Source organism: Muntiacus reevesi, chromosome 2, assembly GCF_963930625.1.
Source record: "Muntiacus reevesi chromosome 2, mMunRee1.1, whole genome shotgun sequence".
NCBI classification, from domain to species: Eukaryota; Metazoa; Chordata; class Mammalia; order Artiodactyla; family Cervidae; genus Muntiacus; species Muntiacus reevesi.
In genome coordinates this window covers 146,416,837-146,435,258 of record NC_089250.1, presented here as the reverse complement: position 1 = coordinate 146,435,258, position 18,422 = coordinate 146,416,837, and the positions used below count along the sequence as shown (strand labels likewise).

The 18,422-nt window shown below is 37.6% G+C and overlaps 1 protein-coding gene and 1 long non-coding RNA gene across 2 annotated transcripts in view; one reads left to right on the top strand and one right to left on the bottom strand.

The window, feature by feature from the left end:
- Positions 1-571: 571 nt before the first annotated feature.
- LOC136160099 (uncharacterized) lies at positions 572-4,085 on the bottom strand. Its single transcript, XR_010661555.1, has 3 exons — positions 3,955-4,085; positions 3,677-3,811; positions 572-2,024 (listed from the first exon to the last, which is right to left on the bottom strand). It is a non-coding gene; the product is annotated as an uncharacterized lncRNA (long non-coding RNA).
- The window catches only part of PCGF6 (polycomb group ring finger 6), a 26,735-nt gene continuing 12,344 nt past the window's right edge, over positions 4,032-18,422 (top strand). Inside the window, exons 1-7 of the mRNA XM_065923249.1 lie at positions 4,032-4,484; positions 5,219-5,318; positions 5,411-5,507; positions 6,284-6,339; positions 6,440-6,499; positions 7,419-7,527; positions 12,023-12,050. Coding sequence (XP_065779321.1) covers positions 4,122-4,484; positions 5,219-5,318; positions 5,411-5,507; positions 6,284-6,339; positions 6,440-6,499; positions 7,419-7,527; positions 12,023-12,050 — 813 coding nt within the window. The 5' untranslated portion in view covers positions 4,032-4,121. The remainder of the gene's footprint in view (positions 4,485-5,218; positions 5,319-5,410; positions 5,508-6,283; positions 6,340-6,439; positions 6,500-7,418; positions 7,528-12,022; positions 12,051-18,422) is intronic.

Below are 18,422 nucleotides of genomic sequence, written 5' to 3'. Positions count from 1 at the left end.
ATTGAACCCTGGCCCTCAGCAGTAAAAGCTGGAAATCCTAACAACTGGACTACTAGGGGATTCCCAATGATTTTTAGATATGTCTTTGCTTTTATTTATTTGTTTTGGGCTGTGCTGGGTCTTTGTTGCTGCGCGGGCTTTTCTCTACTTGTGAAGAGCAAGGGCTCCTTTCTAGTTGTGATGTGAGAGCTTCTCCTTGCAGTGGCTTCTCCTATTGTGGAGCACAGGCTCTAGAGTGCACGAGCTTCACTAGCTGTGGCTCATAGTTGCGGCGTATGGACTCAGTAGTTGTGGCTCCCAGGCTCTAGAGTACAGGCTCAACAGTTGTGATGCATGGCCTTAGTTGCTCTATGGCATGTGGGATCTTCCCGAATTAGGGGCTGAATCCAAGTCTCCTGCATTGGCGGGTGGATTCTTAACCACGGAGCCACCGGGAACCCCCTAGATATGGCTTTCTGTTTGAAATAACAAGGCAAACCTCTCTCCCCCGACAAAACAAACAAACAAAAACACCTTCTGATATTGATATTTTATATTTTCTACAACTAATCATGATATATGGACTAGAATTACTGGTTGTGCTAGATCCATTTTTGCTGTTTTACATTTATACCGTTCTAACAAGATAGCATCCAGGGTGAGAGTGAAGTTCTGGCTCAATCTAGGGCATGACTCAGTGGTGGCACCTTATCAAAATGTAAAGATCCCAGATAAGTGCTCCAAATATAACTTCGATGTGGTAACACACATGATCACAATGAAGTACAAGTAATTCTCATTTGACAAAACAGATACATTGTGGAAGGCCTGCATATTACAAATATCACATAATTGAGCCATTGAGCCATATGTATAAGTCAGGGTTCTACCAAAGAGATATAATCAGTAGGAGATATATATATATATATATGAGATTTATTATTACAAGGAATTCCCTTATATGATGGTGAGTGCTTGCTAAGCAGGGTCTGAAATTTGTGGGGCAGGCCAACAGAATGGAAACTCCTGTGCATGGGCTGATAATGCAGTCTATAGAAAGAATCTCTTCCTCAGAGAAATCTTAGTTTTGCTTCTAAGGCTCTTTAACTTATTGGATGCAGTCCATTCAAATTATGAAGGATAGTATCTTTTACTTAGTTACTGATTATAATGTTAATCACATGTACAAAATACTTTCACAGTAACACATACATAAGCTTTTGAATAACTATACTATAGCCTAGCCAAGTTGTCACATAAAATGAGCCATCATGGGACTTCCATGATGGTCCAGTGATTAAGACTCTGCCACTCCACTGCAAGGGACACTGCTTCAACCCCTGGTTCGGGAATAAGATCCCACATGCTGCATGGTGTGGCCAACAAATAAATAAGTGATTTAAATTAAAAAAACTAGCTATCATACCAAAAGACTGACAAAGGCTGCAGATACTTTAGTTTACCAACTATACTGACATGCCCTTGTGGCAGTAATGCAAGTTCATAATTTACTCAGCTTATCAGCTTTGAAAATACTGCAATTCTTGATTGTATTTTTAAAAATTTTAAGGTTTTCAATATTTCATATTTTTTACATAAAGTAAAACTTCATTAATGTTGTTATTCATATTTTTATATAATACTAATTTAAAATAATTGAAATGCACAGTACAAGCAATTCTTTTGTCAGATAGCTTTTACAATGTCAATCAAGGTTAGAAACTATGGCTTTTAACGTAATTATGTGGAGGCTTTTGCAGTTTTAGGCCTTTTAAGGAGAGCGCCTTGGATATCTAGGTCTGCCTCTTTCAGTTTCTTCAACCATCCTCTTTCAGTGTTATAGTCCAGTTCCCATCCTACTCCCTTGAGACTCTACACTCCTTATAGGAGGAGACATTTTCTTCCTTCCTTCCATGTCTTCTTGGATCTTGCAAACTTCCATATCTCAGGCTTGATCAGACTTTGGGGACTTCAAAGAGAGGTGAGGCCGAGTTCAGGAGCCATGGATGCGGACTGAAACAGGATGGAACGGGGCAAGGCACAACCTGTAAAGGAATGACACAGCCCTTGAAGATATAACGAAAGTGGTTATATATATATTTCATTATATATATAACGAAAGTAGGTCCAAGAGAGTAGATTAGACTTCCAGTAGGCCTTGAACCTCATCACACACTCATTGCAATACATTAGCATGCTAAATGACACACCCACATATACTATGTCTGTTTCGAGGTTGACCGTAACTGGGTGGTGGCCCAATTCCTGGAAATCTCTACCCCTTCTCCAAAATATTGATAGTTGGAAAATTCCTCCTATTCATTAGCCTATGAAGTTACTCAGTCCATAAAAACAACCACCCCATATTTTGCCTTCTGAGATGGCCCACAGTCTCATTATAGAGTGTGCTGCTGCTGCTGCTGCTGCTAAGTCGCTTCAGTCGTGTCTGACTCTGTGCGACCCCATAGATGGCAGCCCACCAGGCTCCCCCGTCCCTGGGATTCTCCAGGCAAGAACACTGGAGTGGGTTGCCATTTCCTTCTCCAGTGCATGAAAGTGAAAAGTGAAAGCGAAGTCGCTCAGTCGTGTCTAACTCTTAGCGACCCCATGGACTGCAGCCTACCAGGCTCCTCCATCCATGGGATTTTCCAGGCAAGAGTACTGGAGTGGGGTGCCATTGCCTTCTCCGGTAATAGAGTGTGTTTCTCTCTAAATAAATTCACCTCTTATCTATCACTTTGTCTTTCACTTAATTCTTTCTGCATTGAGACATAAAAAGCCTGAGCTTCAGGGCTTCCTTTGTGGCTCAGTGGTAAAGAATTCACCTGCCAATGCAGGAGACACAGATTCAATCCCTGGTCCAGGAAGATCCCACACACCATGGAGCAACCAAGCCTGTGCACCACAATTACTGAACCCATGTGCCACAACTGTTGAAACCCTCACCCTAGAGCCCATGCTCTGCAACAAGAGAACCTACTGCAATGAGAAACCTGCATCCCTTAACTAAAGAGTAGACCTGCCCGCCACACCTAGAGAAAAGTCAGTGTAGCAACAAAAACCCAGCACAGCCAAAAATAAATGAATACGTTTTTTAAAAAAGAAGAAATTGAGCTTCACTAAATCCTGAGACCAGATGTGTGATCTCAGTTAAAACACCACAGATTCAAGTCTCAATCTGAGTTTTGGCAGCATTTGAAGTTCTAACATAGGGGTTTGAGTTCCAATCTAAGTTTTTTGGCTTCAGCATCAAATCCAGCTCAGTTTTACCCAAATGAGCATAGGAACTTGATATCTTCACCTGTTCCCTGAGAAGTATGTACACCACTCCCAAGACAGCATTAATTTTACTCGGTGACAACACATTCTCTCACAGATGTCATTTCCCATAGCATTATTTCGTTAAGGGACATTTGACTCCTCTCTGAATCTGGCTTCCAAACTTCACGACATTAGTTGCCAATATCTTACCAAGAATAAAGAACACCAGCTCCAAATCTCTCTTCTAATAAGATTAGGGGGTTGGGATGCATTGGTAGGTCTCAGTTCCTGCTTCAGCAGGCCCTCAATAAATATTTGCTGAATTAAATAGAATGGACATTCCTTTATGTGATGGGGAATCACAAATGGCCTTTGGATTATGATTAAATTCCCACCGTGCGGCAATACCAGCATTAATTCCTCCAAATAAACTTACATATTTCCAAGTAGAAATTTCATACTTCCTAATGGAAATATTCTTGCATAGAACAACATCACTGGTACTCAAGTTGAAATCATTATTATTCATAATGCAACATCGTTATAGCAACTATTTCAGGGCTCCGCGCATCTGTCAATGCAAACAGAATATTGTTGTCTACAAGGAACCAATTACGTCGTTTTTAGTAAGCAGTTTGGAGGGCATCAGTCTTTCGAAGTAGAAAATGGGTGAGGTTATTCTAAGTTGTGACCTGCAAGCCCCGCCCCATATACCTGAGTGGCTCCGCCTACGGCCCGGCTTAGGTGAGGGGCGGTGAACCACATTTCCCAGCGGGCCCTGCAGGCCTCTAGCGCCTGCGCGTTGGCAGCTCAGGCAGGCGGACGGAACTCCCGCGCTATCCAGCCACCTGGTCTCGCCTCGTCTGTTCTCTACCTACGGCATGGAGGGGGTCCCGGCGGTAACCGTAGGCAGCGCGGGCGCTGCCAAGGCCGAGGAAGCCGCAGCCATGCCGCCGCCGCCTCCCGTCTCCCCGCCTGCCCTCACTCCGGCGCCCGCAGCGGGTGAGGAGGGCCCGCCGCCCCTACCCGAGGCGGGGGATCCCGGCTGCTCGGGCTCCAGGCCCCCTGAGCTGGAGCCGGAGCGCAGCCTGGGCCGCTTGAGGGGCCCCTTCGAGGACGAGGACGAGGAGTTGGAAGAAGATGAGGACCTGGAGGAAGAAGAAGAGGAGGAAGAGGAGGAAGAGATGAGCCACTTCTCGCTGAGGCTGGAGGGGGGCCGGCCGGACTCCGAGGACGAGGAGGAGGTATTGATAGCCCTTGTTTGACCACGCTGGCCCTCCTCCGTTAGGGCCGGGCCGGATGTCCCCGCTCGCCGCTGCATCCTTTGGCATTGGAGTCCACCCTCACCTCTCCTTGCGCCGCTTGCTTGTGGCGCGGACTGGCCTTCTGTCCCTGCCAACTCATTTTGTAAGATTCCGGCAGTCACTTAAGCTCCCTCGGTCCGACTCACTCATTATTGAAGCTACTACGTGCCAGGACTGTAGGCGCCAACGGTACTGTTCTCCTGCCTCCTAGGAGCTTACAGTGGCCGGGAGTACAGTCCAGTTCTACGGGATGTTGAGAGTGTGCGGGAAACCCTTCCCCACCTAATCAATCTCTAATTGGGAAGATTTTTTTTTTTTAAATTGGGGCAGCGCCTACTTCATTAATTCAGACAGTATACCGAGCCAGTCAGAATTTGTGTATTAAACACCAGTATCTGGAAAGTTTGTCCATTTTGTGATAATTCATAAAGTAAGATGCCCTTCATCTGGCAATATACAGTAGCTCCAAAAAGAATGAGATCTTTTTGAAACATTGGTTCATATTGTATTATTGTAACTTTGAGAGTATTTGAAGGGTCTGAGGTGTTACAACTTGTTTCCATGTTGCAAAGTAGACTACACATTGTTAATAAAGAAATTTAGGAATTATGACTTGGCGAGGACTTTTTTTTTTTTTGGCAAGGACTTGTAACTTGTTTCCATTGCATTTGCAGCGCCTGATCAATCTCTCTGAGCTGACTCCCTACATCTTGTGTTCCATTTGCAAAGGTTATTTAATAGATGCAACTACCATTACAGAATGTCTTCATACATGTAAGTGTATAGTTCATTACATTTCCAAATAATATATTAAGTTTTTGAAATGTCTTGAAAACATTCTAATTCCAACATTTTTTCCCCAACAGTTTGTAAAAGCTGCATTGTCAGACACTTTTACTATAGCAACAGATGTCCAAAATGCAACATAGTAGTACATCAGACACAACCTCTTTACAACATAAGGTAAGAAAAATAAGTAACATTTATATTTTAAGTATACTTTTTCTGAAACATTGAAATTGTGTAGTTGGTAGTAAATGGAGAAAGGGAAATGCATATTCTTTAAAGAAATACATATAGAGCACTTACTGTGTACCAGGCACTGTGACATCTGCTGTAAACCTTAAAAGAAAAGAAAAAGGTACAGACCTCTTTTCTTGAGAATTTTAATTCCATCACTAAAGTTGATGAAGCTAGTTTAGGCTTGTCATTTTATGTGTATCTAGAACTCTGTTTTTAAAAGTAATAACAAATAACTGGCCTCTTTAGAAAAGCCTATCTGTCATAGGTCATTGTGGCTTATTAATCAAATTTTCAGTTCATGCTCAGTTTGCTAAGGGAAGAAAAGCACTGAAAGTGGACTGCTTTCATTTGTTTAGCAAATGCTATTATGTTTTTACTACTTCATAGAAGAGTATTTTGCAGATGATACACAGAATTTTTAAGTACTTTCTCTGCCCTCAAACTCACATTCCTATTTAGGAAATAAGACCAGTTCACATGGAACAATTTAGCAAACTGTTCAAGAGTCTATAATTACTTGTAATTATGACTACATGTAATTACTTGAAGTTCTCTTAGAAGAGAACCATTAGTGCTACCTAAAAGTAACGCACCTCTGAGAAAGGAGATATTCACTCCTAAGAGAAAACAGTTAACTTACAAACAGCGTCATTCACTCTGTACCAAATGCGTCTTTTCTGAATTCTGAGGTATTCTCCATCCTTTCCTTTTATTAGGTTGGACCGACAGTTACAAGACATAGTGTACAAATTAGTGATCAATCTAGAGGAAAGTAAGTTTATTTTATTACCTAGTTGTAAGTCCCAATATCTCTTCTGACTCTACTAGTTACATTTTAAGTGTAATTTAGTCTGTGTTTTATCATTTTTTAGGAGAAAAAAAGCAAATGCATGATTTCTATAAAGAAAGAGGTCTAGAAGTACCTAAACCTGGTAAGTTTGGGTGTATATCATAATGAATTTATAGATTAAAGAATACTAACTTAATAAAATTCACTCCCTTTGAGGTTCTTTTTTGGTGATAGCTGGTTATTTTTTGATCAAAGAGAGAGAAAGATTTTGAATGCAGTGACTTACTGTAATCCAATTTGTAAGGCTTAATGAGTAGAGGCTCTGGAGCTGGATTGTGATCCTGGTTCTGCCACCTTATTAGGTGTTTAACTTGGGCAGATGACCTCATTGTTTCAGTTTCTTCTTCTATAAAGCAGGGATAATTATAGCACTTTATAAAGTTGTTGTAAGGACTCACTGAGTAATGCAAAGCACTTAAAACAGTGCCTGGAACATAGTAACTGCTCAAATGCTAGTTTTTATGGTGATGGTAATGTCACAGTATGGAAGTTAGATTTGAGTTTAAATCCTCATTCTTCCACTTACAGGTGGGTGACTACAGGCAAATTGCCTAATCTCATTAAGTTGAATCTCATTTTCTTTACAGTTAAAGTACATAACAAGTACTTCAATTAAAAAGAAAAGCAGTAGTACCTATGCCATGGAATTATAATCAGGGTTAAATATGATAGTGCATATAAAAAGTGCTGAGCATGAGCCCTGGCATATAGTAGTGCTTATTAAGGATTACTCGCAGTTATTGTTGCTTTTATGCTGAGCTTTCTCTGTGGCCCTGATAAACTAGCCACATATGTTTGCCTTCCACTGTGGAGTGCTCCCCAGGCTTGTCTCTAGTTTCACTGGCTTTGACAGATTAGCTAATGTTATTTTAAAAAAGGAGAGTGAGTGCTTTATGATTTTTAAATAGTCAACATAGTTAAATCTGTACAATTATTTTTCAGAGATCTCAATTTATGAAGTGTTTATTCTAACTCAACTTTTTTGTTTGGCTATCAAATAGCTGTTCCACAGCCAGTCCCTTCAAGCAAAGGAAGAACTAAGAAAGCCTTAGAATCAGTGTTTCGTATTCCACCTGAACTTGACATGTCTTTATTACTAGAGTTTATTGGGTGAGTACCCTAAACCTCTACCTCTGAACTTTAAAATAAAGAAATTTTAAAGTCCCAACAGTTAGAAAATCATACTGATCTAAGGTACTAGAGAGTATCACAATAACTACTTATATCTCTATCATCTGGCTTTCAAAGTCAGCCTTGCTATTATGGTAGAAGGCACTTGGCTACCTTTCCCTATTTATTCCCTGCTTCCCTTAGAGGTTAATAATTACTCTACTAAAAGTACTGATTGTCATTCCCATGCATTTTTTTATGTGTTTACCACGTGTGTATGTATTACTAAACAATATGTAGAATTGTTTTTGTCTATTTAAAAACCTTAACTGGTGTCATACTATGTTTTCCAACTTTTTTCACTTAGCACTGTATGATTCATCCATGTTAAAATGTATAACTAGTTCACTCATTTTCACTGGGTGTTCCCTTAAAATAAACATACCATAATTTATCTTTACTTGTACTTTGGAGCACTTAGGTTGTTTCCAATTTTTTTTGCTATTGTACACAGTGTTGCTTTAAACATTTTTTTACAGATCTCCTTGTGTCTTTGTGAGATAGTTCTCTAAGAGTGTAGGTTTCTTGAGTCTTAGGATATGTTCAACTTCAACTTCACTTGGTTTTGCCAAATTATTTTCCAAATATTGGATATCTCCCTAATTCATATAAGTTGCTTCTTTCCAATGCTGTAACATATAATGTACTCCATTATATTACAGCATTGTTAGACCAACTGTCATCATAGAGTTGGCCTGTATCAAACTGTAGTTTTTGAAATAATTACATGGTTTGCAGGATAAACTAAAATGCCTTTCTTGGAAAATGTAGATCTTCCATTTTATGTCCCTGATGACTATTTGACTTCTCAGTCATTTCCGCCTTGTAACTCTAGGCTGCCTGTATTATTTATTTAGTATCTAGCTTGTACTATGTTGTATTTATCTCTTTATGTATTCATCCTGTGTTCTCAAATATTATGGATCCCTGAGAGGTGAGAAACCTTCCTTATGCCTCCACTGAGCCCACTTAGTAGTGTTTTATGATAAATAAAATACAGATTCTTGAGAAGAATAAGAAATCATATAATATCAAACTTTAAAACAACACTTTCTGTTATTAAAGAATGTGTTCAGCCTAAATGACCAAAAAATGAACTAGTAAGTTAATGGTATGTGGAATATGAGCATGTGCTAGTAACATATGTGCTAGTATGGAACAATTGCCAAAATTCACTTTCTTAAGTGAAAAAAAATAAGATGTAGAAGAGAATATATAGCATGTGCTCATTTATGTTTTTTTAAAAGGGGGTGGTGGACATATGTGTGTGTATGTGTATATATTCCCCCCCACAACAAGGATAGACCATTTCTGAAAGGACATTTAAGAAAATGTTGATAGTAGTTAGTTCTATAAAAGGGCACTGGAGTTTATGAATTTAGGATCAGAAAAAGTCTTACTTTTCATTGTATTTGACTTTTTACTGTGTAACTTGATTTTTAATAAGTTTAGTTCATTAAAATTGAAAATTGAAAGGAATTTGTATTTCTGAAACATTATTTTGGGGAAATGTAACCTTTTCCACTAATGCACAATAGGAACTTTTTTTTAAACCTTTTTGGAAAAGTGACAGTAATGTAAAGATGGCAAATATGTTCCAAGTGTGCTACATTATCTCTGCCTCTGCCAGCAGCACAAATTAGTACTTAATCATGACATGCTTGACTACAGTACTCAAAGTAGTCATTACCACTTACCAGGGCTGTTCCATTTTTAACACATTCCCTGCTGTAGGAAAAAAGAAGCCCTCACTTGGAATAAGATCTCTATTTAAGTCCTAACTTCTTTGTTATATAGCTTTGTAAAATTGAACTAACCACTTTCAGTTAATGCATTAGATGCTTATTAAGGTGCTGCTGTGTGCCAGCGCAGCAGTCTGCTAACTGTTGGGAATGTAATTTAAATAAGTCAGCCATGGCCCTTGCCCTCATGTAACTTGTAGTTTTTAGCTTCTTCAGCTTCCCTGTCTAAAACGAGAGAACTGACCCTTGTATGTTGTTGATTATGATGGGTAATCTGTGTACATCAGAAAATAGCCTTTTATCTGTTTTCAAATGGTTATGGGGAAGAAAGCTTCTAATGTGGCAAGAAGTCCTTTTGAAGTCACCAGTCCTCAGAGTTAAATCCCCATGTTTATTACATTGAAAAGCTTGGTGTTACCCCTGAAATCAGGCTACTGAGGGTAACCCATAGGAAGCTCTTTCATGGTAGGACAAATTGCAGATGAGATTTTTAACCTGATGCAAGTACAAGGGTAAATTTGATCCAGCTAATGATCCTGCTTGAATTGGAGGAGCAAAAAATACTTAGCTGGGTTCAGCCTGTGGACAGTGATTTTTCAACTGCTGAAATGAGCATGAAGTGAGATTCCCTACTCCACCTCCAAATTTGGTATGCATCTTTTGTGATCTTAAAGTAGTCTTGTACAGTGCTGCTTTTTGTTTTTCAGTTTCTATGTGCAAGGTAGAAAATTATAAAAAGAAATAATCTTAGACGGGCAGTATAGTGTATACAGGAAAAGCATAACTCAAGGTATGTAACCCTTAGGATGTAGCTTAACTTCTCTGGTCATCAGTTTCCATATTTCTAAATTGGAGATTATAATACCAACTCACAGGATTGTCATAAAAATCTACATGTGGTATTCCTCACATGTCTAAATTACTATAATATATGCATATTGAAATAATGCAGGCTCATTCAGAAATAAAGGTTAGTCTGGTGCTGTAATATGTACAGCATCTGCCTGGTAAAGAAAATAGACTCACATGAGAGTGTATGAGAGAAGATACAGCAAAAATTTAATGTAATCTTAAGCTCAGTGGTGTTTAGTAAACCAGAGAGTTGCTATTCCACTGTATGCTATGCTAGCCAACTAGGGTCTCATGTTCAGCTCTGGGCACTACATTTTAAAAGAGCTGTTGGTCAATGGAGGTGTAATCAGAATAGTAAAAGGTGTGAAAACCATGTCATGTGTGGTGGCAGAAAAACTGAATCTAATTCACAAGAGCACCAAAAGGTGAGACTAGGGCCAGTAGGTATGTTACAGGGAGAAACATTTGATTCAGTGCAAACGTTTTCTAAAGTTGCCCACAAATGGAATGAACTAACATGTCAATAAGAAGCTATCTCTTTAGACATTTAAGCAGAAGCCAGATGCCCATGCATCATGGATTCTATAGAAATAATTCTTATGATAAAGAAGAGGATGTTTTACTTTATTTGATGTTATTTATCTTTTGGCTGCATGGCTTGCTGGATCTTAGTTCTTCGACCAAGGATTGAACCCACACCCTTGGCAGTGAAAGCACAGAGTACTAGCCACTGGACCACCAGGGAATTCCTGAGAATATTTTGTAACTCTTAAGATTATGTTATAATCTTAGGTTTAAGTGTGTATATATAATATGTATACATAAATTATGTTTTATATTTATGTCAATATAACATACTTTATAAATAGTTAAAACATGTATATTTTAATGTCTTTATATTTGTATTATAAGAATACTCTAGATGATGCTATTGTGACCTTTCCTATTCTTCACATGATAGGAAAGAAAGCATGTGGGCTTTAAGAATTCCCTGGTGGTCCAGTGGTTAGGACTCTGCAACTCTCACTGCCGTGACCCATGGCCCAGGTTTAATCTCTGTTCAGGGAACTATGATCCTGGGCAGCATGGCAAAAAAAAAAGAGGAATGTGGGCCTTGATATGTACACCTGTGTTTGAAACCCAGCTTTATTACTTCCTGGCTCTATAACCCTAAGTAAGTTATTCATCATCTCTGAGCTTAGTTTTCCTTATCTATATACTGGAGATTCTAGTGCCTGATTTACAGGGCTACTGTGAGGACTGAATGAAAAACATTCATAATATATGAAGACTTAATATAACTCCTGGTGCATGGTAGATGCTCAAAAAAGTTTGTTCCTTGTCTGTTCATGATATGAGTAATTGATTTAATCAAAAGTCTTTGTTCTTGTAGGGGAAAGACAAATTGAGTAAATCATGCCCAGGTGATTATGCTACAAGTAAAACAAGAGGAAATGTAGCAGCTTTCTTGTAAGGACTCTATCTTGTAAATATTACTGTCGAGAAAAAAACACATTAATTATGATAAAGAAAAAGATGTTTTACTTTAAACTGGAAAATGTTAGAATGCTATATGTGGAGGAAATCTAAATATTAAGACTGCTTTTGATTCCTGGAAGAAAATATACAAAGCAAAATAAACTATGGTATAAAACTGCCTTTACCTTACCACTAGGTGGCAGATATGACAATTAATTGTATCTGTTCATTTCATAAAGGGTTAGGTGACTGTGTTTTAAGATTAAATTGATGTTTCTCAAATATTTATATTATGTTATTTTTCTGTGTTATACAATTAAAGATGTAGTTTACAATTGATTAATTTTGCTTTCATTTTTCAGTGCTAATGAAGGCACAGGACATTTTAAGGTATTTTACTCTTATTTTTCATTTGCTTTACAAGAGGGCTCTATAAGACACAAATTTAAGATTAACAATCATGTGGAGACTCTCTTTGATAACAATAAAAAGTGTTTTAGAAATAAAACTTGTTGAAATTTGGAGTATATTCAATAATGCTTTCTTATAATAGATTTTTGAGAAAAGAGTTATTAAGTAGGGGTTTATTATTATTTCACAACAACGGTCTAAGGAAAAATAAGTGAGTAATTTTTAAAAGTGAAGCCAAATGCTGTGCTGATTTGATGATTAAAAAATATTTCAAAGCATTTTTTGCATAGTTGGCATTTAGAGTTAAATATGAACTTATAATTTCATTTTCATGTAACACCTTTGGTTCAGATTAACTTGCCTCAACTTTTTACTTCAATCATTTAGTGAAACTTTAGCAGTAAGAATGAATTCTTCAGTTCTGCTACTGCTAAGTCACTTCAGTCGTGTCCAACTCTGTGTGACCCCATAGACGGCAGCCCACCAGGCTCCCCCATCCCTGGGATTCTCCAGGCAAGAACACTGGAGCGGATTGCCATTTCCTTCTCCAATGCATGAAAGTCAAAAATGAAAGTGAGGTCGCTCAGTGGTGTCCGACTCTTAGCGACCCCATGGACTGCAGGCTCCTCCGTCTATGGAATTTTCCAGGCAAGAGTACTGGAGTGGGGTGCCATTGCCTTCTCCATTCTTCAGTTCAGAGTTGTCTTAAAGGCTTCGGTATCACAGGTGCCATTGCACACTGTAGCTCCTGTTGTATGAGTCATTCAGGAAAAGGAGACTTTCTTAAAGGGGGTAAATCAGGCCTTACAGTTACTTGGGATTATAAAAATATAAAAAAATAACTGACTGTGATCTGCTTAGATTTTCAGTGACTTTGTCAAAGTCTGCATGAAAATATGGGTGAATTATACCTCGTTGGACATAGTGTTTTGTTTTGTGACTGTAGTGGCTTAAAGGACATGAGTTGACGCACAGGAATAGATGAGTACTTTTTTGGGCGAAGTATATTATAGGTTTTCCCCAGAGATCATTGTGATGGAGGGGATGCAGTGTTAGGTTTAGTAACTTTTAACCTCTTCTAAGTTGTAAAGTACCAAACTTACGGTGATAAACTTTAGGAAGTCCTTTCATAGTGTGGTGGGTGGGAAAGTAGCATAAAAGTTTCTATATGGGACAAGTATAGTCATAGGCTCCTAGAGTTCACTGAAGACATCTGTGTAGTGACCTGTAATAGCCAGGTGAGCCAACAGAATATAAAAATCTCATGAAGAAAGAACTAAAAATTAAGTTGGAATATTAACCTATTCCACAAAAGCACATGTGCACTTAGAATATGTATGTAATTCAGAGCCTCACACATCAAAGAAATATGACATTGCCTGCCACCTATGAAATGTTCTTGCCGAAACAAATGTGAAGCTGATCATATCCCTGGATTACTAATTTACAGGAAATCCAGGGGATACAGGAACTTATTTAATTACTCTGTAGGAATATAATAAGCCAAATCTAGATACTGGAAGACTGCAGGACAAGGATAAACAGTTCTGTTTCTTCAACAAATAAAAGGGAAAGACATAAAGAGGGAACATGTAGATAGAATATATTGATTAGAAGAGACTCAAGGGACATCAGTGTATAGTGTTTATTTGGATAGGATTTGAAAACTAAAAAATTTATGAGACAATCGCCCCCAGCTGTAAGTAACATGAATATCCATCAACTGATGAATGGATAAACCAAATATGATATATTCATGTAATGGAACAGTATTTGGCCTTACAAAGGAATGAAGTAGTGATACGTGCTACAACATGGATGAACCTTGAAGATATTTAAGTGAAAGAAACCAGGCACAAAAAACCACGTGTTTTTTGATTCCACTTATATGAAATGTCCAGTGTAGGCAAAATTATAGAGATAGGGAGTAGATTAGTGGTTGCCAGACACTTGGGGGTGAGAGGAGCTTGGGAGTGACTGCTAATTGGTATGCATTTCTTTTTGGGTGATGTTCGGAAATTAGGTAATGGTGATAGATGCACAACTACATAAATATACTAAAAACCATTGAATTGTATACTTAAAATGTGGTGAATTTAATGATAAGTGAATTATATCTCAGTAAATCTGTTAAAAAACAAGCCAAGGCCAAGAAAACTTCGAATAGAAGCATTGTTTGTATAAATTTAGTGCATACATTTTGAGAAAACAAAAATATATCTGATAAAAATAATAGATACATAAATTAAAATTTTTATTCTCCCTGTAATGACAACCCTAAAAATAAAATTATTTTCTACTAGGTGAAAAAATTGAGACAGTTGGTGAAATTTGTACACTTACTGTCTATTTTCTGATATTAAGGAATTTTAAAGTATGGTGGTAGTATTATGTTTTTAAAAAGAGTTCTTATTTTTTAGAGATGCATGCTGAAGTATTTACAAAGGAAACGATATGTAAGGGGTTTGTTTCAAAGCAAGCCTGGGGAATGGGGGCCAGGAAGCAGTTGGGTTAGGAAAAGGGTGGGATTTATTTAAAACAAGATTGACTTTGAGTTGATAAAGCTAAGTTTATAGGAGTTTATTTATACTATTATTAAACTTTTGAAGCATTAAGTTTTCAGTGTTAACTAAAGATTCCCGTGTTAATTTGCAGGAATATGTCTGTATGAGGTAATGAATGTATTGTTTTAGAAACAAATGATCCTATTTTTGCATTTTTTGACTGTTTTTACTTTGCTAAAACAGTCTTTTTAAAAAATACTTTCTTAGCTAACACTTTGGCAATCTTATCATTTTTCTTTTAATTCTGCATTTATAGGGGAGTTCTAGTTACAGTTTTTTATATTATAGCTGAGTATAATCTACTGCTTAAAAAGCTGCTTTTATTTCTTATTTGAAGTTCAAATAAATATGTCTGGCTAGGATAATGCTTAGTTAAACTTTTCACCACATACACTTATGGCATGACAATCATAAAGTCTGTTTGCTGCATTCACTTTAAAAATATTTCACCAAGCAGTAATACATGTCAGAAAATTTTTCCCAGGAATCTTCTTTTCTTTAACTTTTAATTATGAAAATATTTGAACATACTGAAAAGTAGACAGAATAGAACCTCCATGCATCCATCACACAGTTTTACCACTTAACTAATGACCAGTTGAATTTCTTTTATAATTCCATCCACTTCCCTTCTTTTTGGGGGGACTTTGCCACGGGCTTATGGGATCTCAGTTTCCGAAGCAGATATTGAACCCGTGCTATGGCAATGAAAACTCTGAATCCTAACCACTAGGCCACCAGGGACTCCCCACACTTCCCTTCTTTCTGATGTTTTTCTGAAACAAATCCCTGGCATTTTGCCACTTCCTCTGTAAAGTATTTCAGTACTCTTAAAAGATGAGTCCCTTTTTTTTAGTGACCATGTATCATACCAAAAAAACCAAGTTACAAAAATGTCAGTGTTGTGAAAGATAAAAATAAAGTGACAGACCTATTCTAGATTAAAGGAAATTAGAGAGGCATGACAACAAAATGCAGTGTGCATTCTTTCATTAGATTCTGGATTGAACTAAGAACAACATACAAAGGACATTATTAGGACATTGGAAAAATTTGAATTTGGACCCATTTAGATAATTGCATTGTATTGTTATAAATTTCCTGAATGTGTCTCTAAATTTCCTAATAATTATATTGTAGTTATGAAGGAAAGTCCCTTTATTCTGAGAAGATAGCTGCAGGTATATTTAGGGGTAAAATATCTCAATGTCTGCAGGTAACTTAAAAAATGGGCTTCCCTAGTGGCTCAGACAGGAAAAGAATCCACCTGCGATGCGGGAGGCCTGGGTTTGATCCCTGGGTTGGGAAGATCCCCTGGAGGAGGGCATGTCAATCCACTCCAGTATTCTTGCCTGGAGAATCCCCATGGACAGAGGAGCCTGGTGGGCTACAATCCATGTGATTGTAAAGAGTCAGACACACTGAGTGACTAAGCAGCAGCAACTTAAGAAATAATAAGTGTCCATATATATACGCACACATACATATATGTTGGAAGAGATAAAGCAAATATAGCAATATGTTAATATTCTAGTTCATTAAGTAGGTGAAGTCTATCTGGATCTTCATTTTACTAGTCTTATAACCTCTTTGTAAGTTTGTGATTTTTCAGAAGATTGAAAGTGGGGAACAAAAAAAGATGTTTCTTACCAGGTATCTAGTCAGTGTACAAATTTTTATCTTAGTTGCAGTGAGTGTTTTATTTTAAATCAAAATCCACATAATGTTCATACATTGTGATTGGTTGATAGATCTTTAAATCTGTAAGTTTTGTTTCTTTTTTCTCGCAGTTCATCTCTGTTTCTTTTTTCTTGCAGTTCATTGTTGACAAAACTGAGTCATTTGTGCTATATGGTTTCCTACAGATTGGGTTTTGATGTTGCATCTCTGTAATTTAACAAGTTCTTCTGTCTTGCTCATAAACTGGTAGTTAAGTCTGAGTGTTGATCATACAGGTGTGACTTGAGGGAACTAAGAATACTTATAGGTGGGGGTGTTTTGTCCACCTGGAGGCACATGATGTCTGGTTGTGTGTGTGTGTGTGTGTGTGTGTGTGTGTGTTTTAATGCTAACAAGTATTGGTAGTCAGTGTCAAGTCCGTTAACTTAATAGGGTTTGGAAAATGATGTTGTTATTCCTCCTCTGTTTATTGAGATACTTCTATAAGGGAAACTTCTGTTTGGTTAGCCAGCAATACCATTCATATAGGAAAGAAAGGATAAATGCTGATTCTTTCTCTTTACTTACCAGGTTCAAAATAATGAGTTGATTCTTTAGCATGCTCCAGTCATAATCAGTGTTTTTGTTTTACTTTTCATTTAAATATATTTGTGGTTTAAATCCATCTTAATTATCTATTTTGATCTTCAAATTGTTATATCTTAAGATAATCATGACTGTAAGAACAAGATATTTCATACTCAACTCGTACATCTCTTGCCCCAGACACAGAATCGGTCATTTCTCCAAGGTATCCTTGAGTGGTATTTCAGAATTACAATCTGGTTGCTAGGGATTTACCTTGCTACTGGGTTGGTAACTATTTTCAGTTGACAGAGGCAGGAATTTTTTCAAGGTAAAATGAGTTGATCTTTTTAAAAGATATTTTTAGTAGTATGCATTTTCTATAGCCAGGAAATAACTGAATGTCTCTTAAATCTCCCTATATATTTTATCTCATTACTCCAGCTTTCTTATCAAATTGACCTTCTGTGTTAACAGGTGGTAGGGAAAATTATTGTGCTTAATTTCAAAGAAATAATTCTTCTGAGAAATTTTACTTTTCTGTTTATGTGCAGATGGTAGGAGGCTATTAGATGTAGCAGGAAAAAAAACTAAGTTGACCATTTAGGTGAAAACTGGGTTATATATAGCCTTAAGAAAAAAAAGCAAAAATCAGAAGGTACATTTTCTTCTAAAAAAGCTGGATCTGAAAATTATAGCAGAAAAAAGCGTTACCTTGTGAGCCTGGAGTATGAAGACTAAAGGTAACCATGTGAGAACCCAACTTTGAAAGCTAAGGCCAATGTTTTCTTTCAGATGTTGGAGATTTCATAATTCTGTTCTGGATAATCTAAAAAGTACAGTATCGATAACCTCAACTAAGTTGGATTAATCTTAACAAACACATAGGGGTGAAGTGCTCATCAAGAACTAGAAATGAGGAATATTGAACTATCCTCTGTTGGTATACCAGAAGCCTACTATTAAGATGGTAATGAGAAATTGACCTTCAGAAATGCAGTTGTTGCCAGGCAGGCATCTAGCTAGATGACCCAGAATTGCAGCTCTTCAAGGCACTTGATGGGATTCAGGCTGTTCAGGCAGTGGTACCTACAGTGCAGTACCTTCATCAAGATTGCACTTGGAGCACTGCTGTTTCTGCTCCTTAGTGAGAAAGACTGCCGTAGATTTTCAGGATGATTCTTACACCTGTGTTAAAAAAACATGAACCTTTACCATTTTTGTCTGCATTATATCAGTATCCATGATGACAACTAGGCCCTCTAATTACATTCCTTCACATAAAGGAGCACAATAAATCAATGCACTAGTAGTAACTAAGTACATACTGTGTGCCAGGAATTATTTATAGTTATTTACATATATTAGGGCTTCTCTGGTGGCTCAGACGGTAAAGAATCCACCTGTAATACAGGAGACCTAGGTTCAATCCCTGGGTCAGGAAGATCCTCTGGAGGAGGAATTGGCAACCCACTTCAGTATTCTTGCCTAAGGAATTCCATGGACTGGGGAGCCTGGTGGGCTACAGTCCACGGGCTCAAAA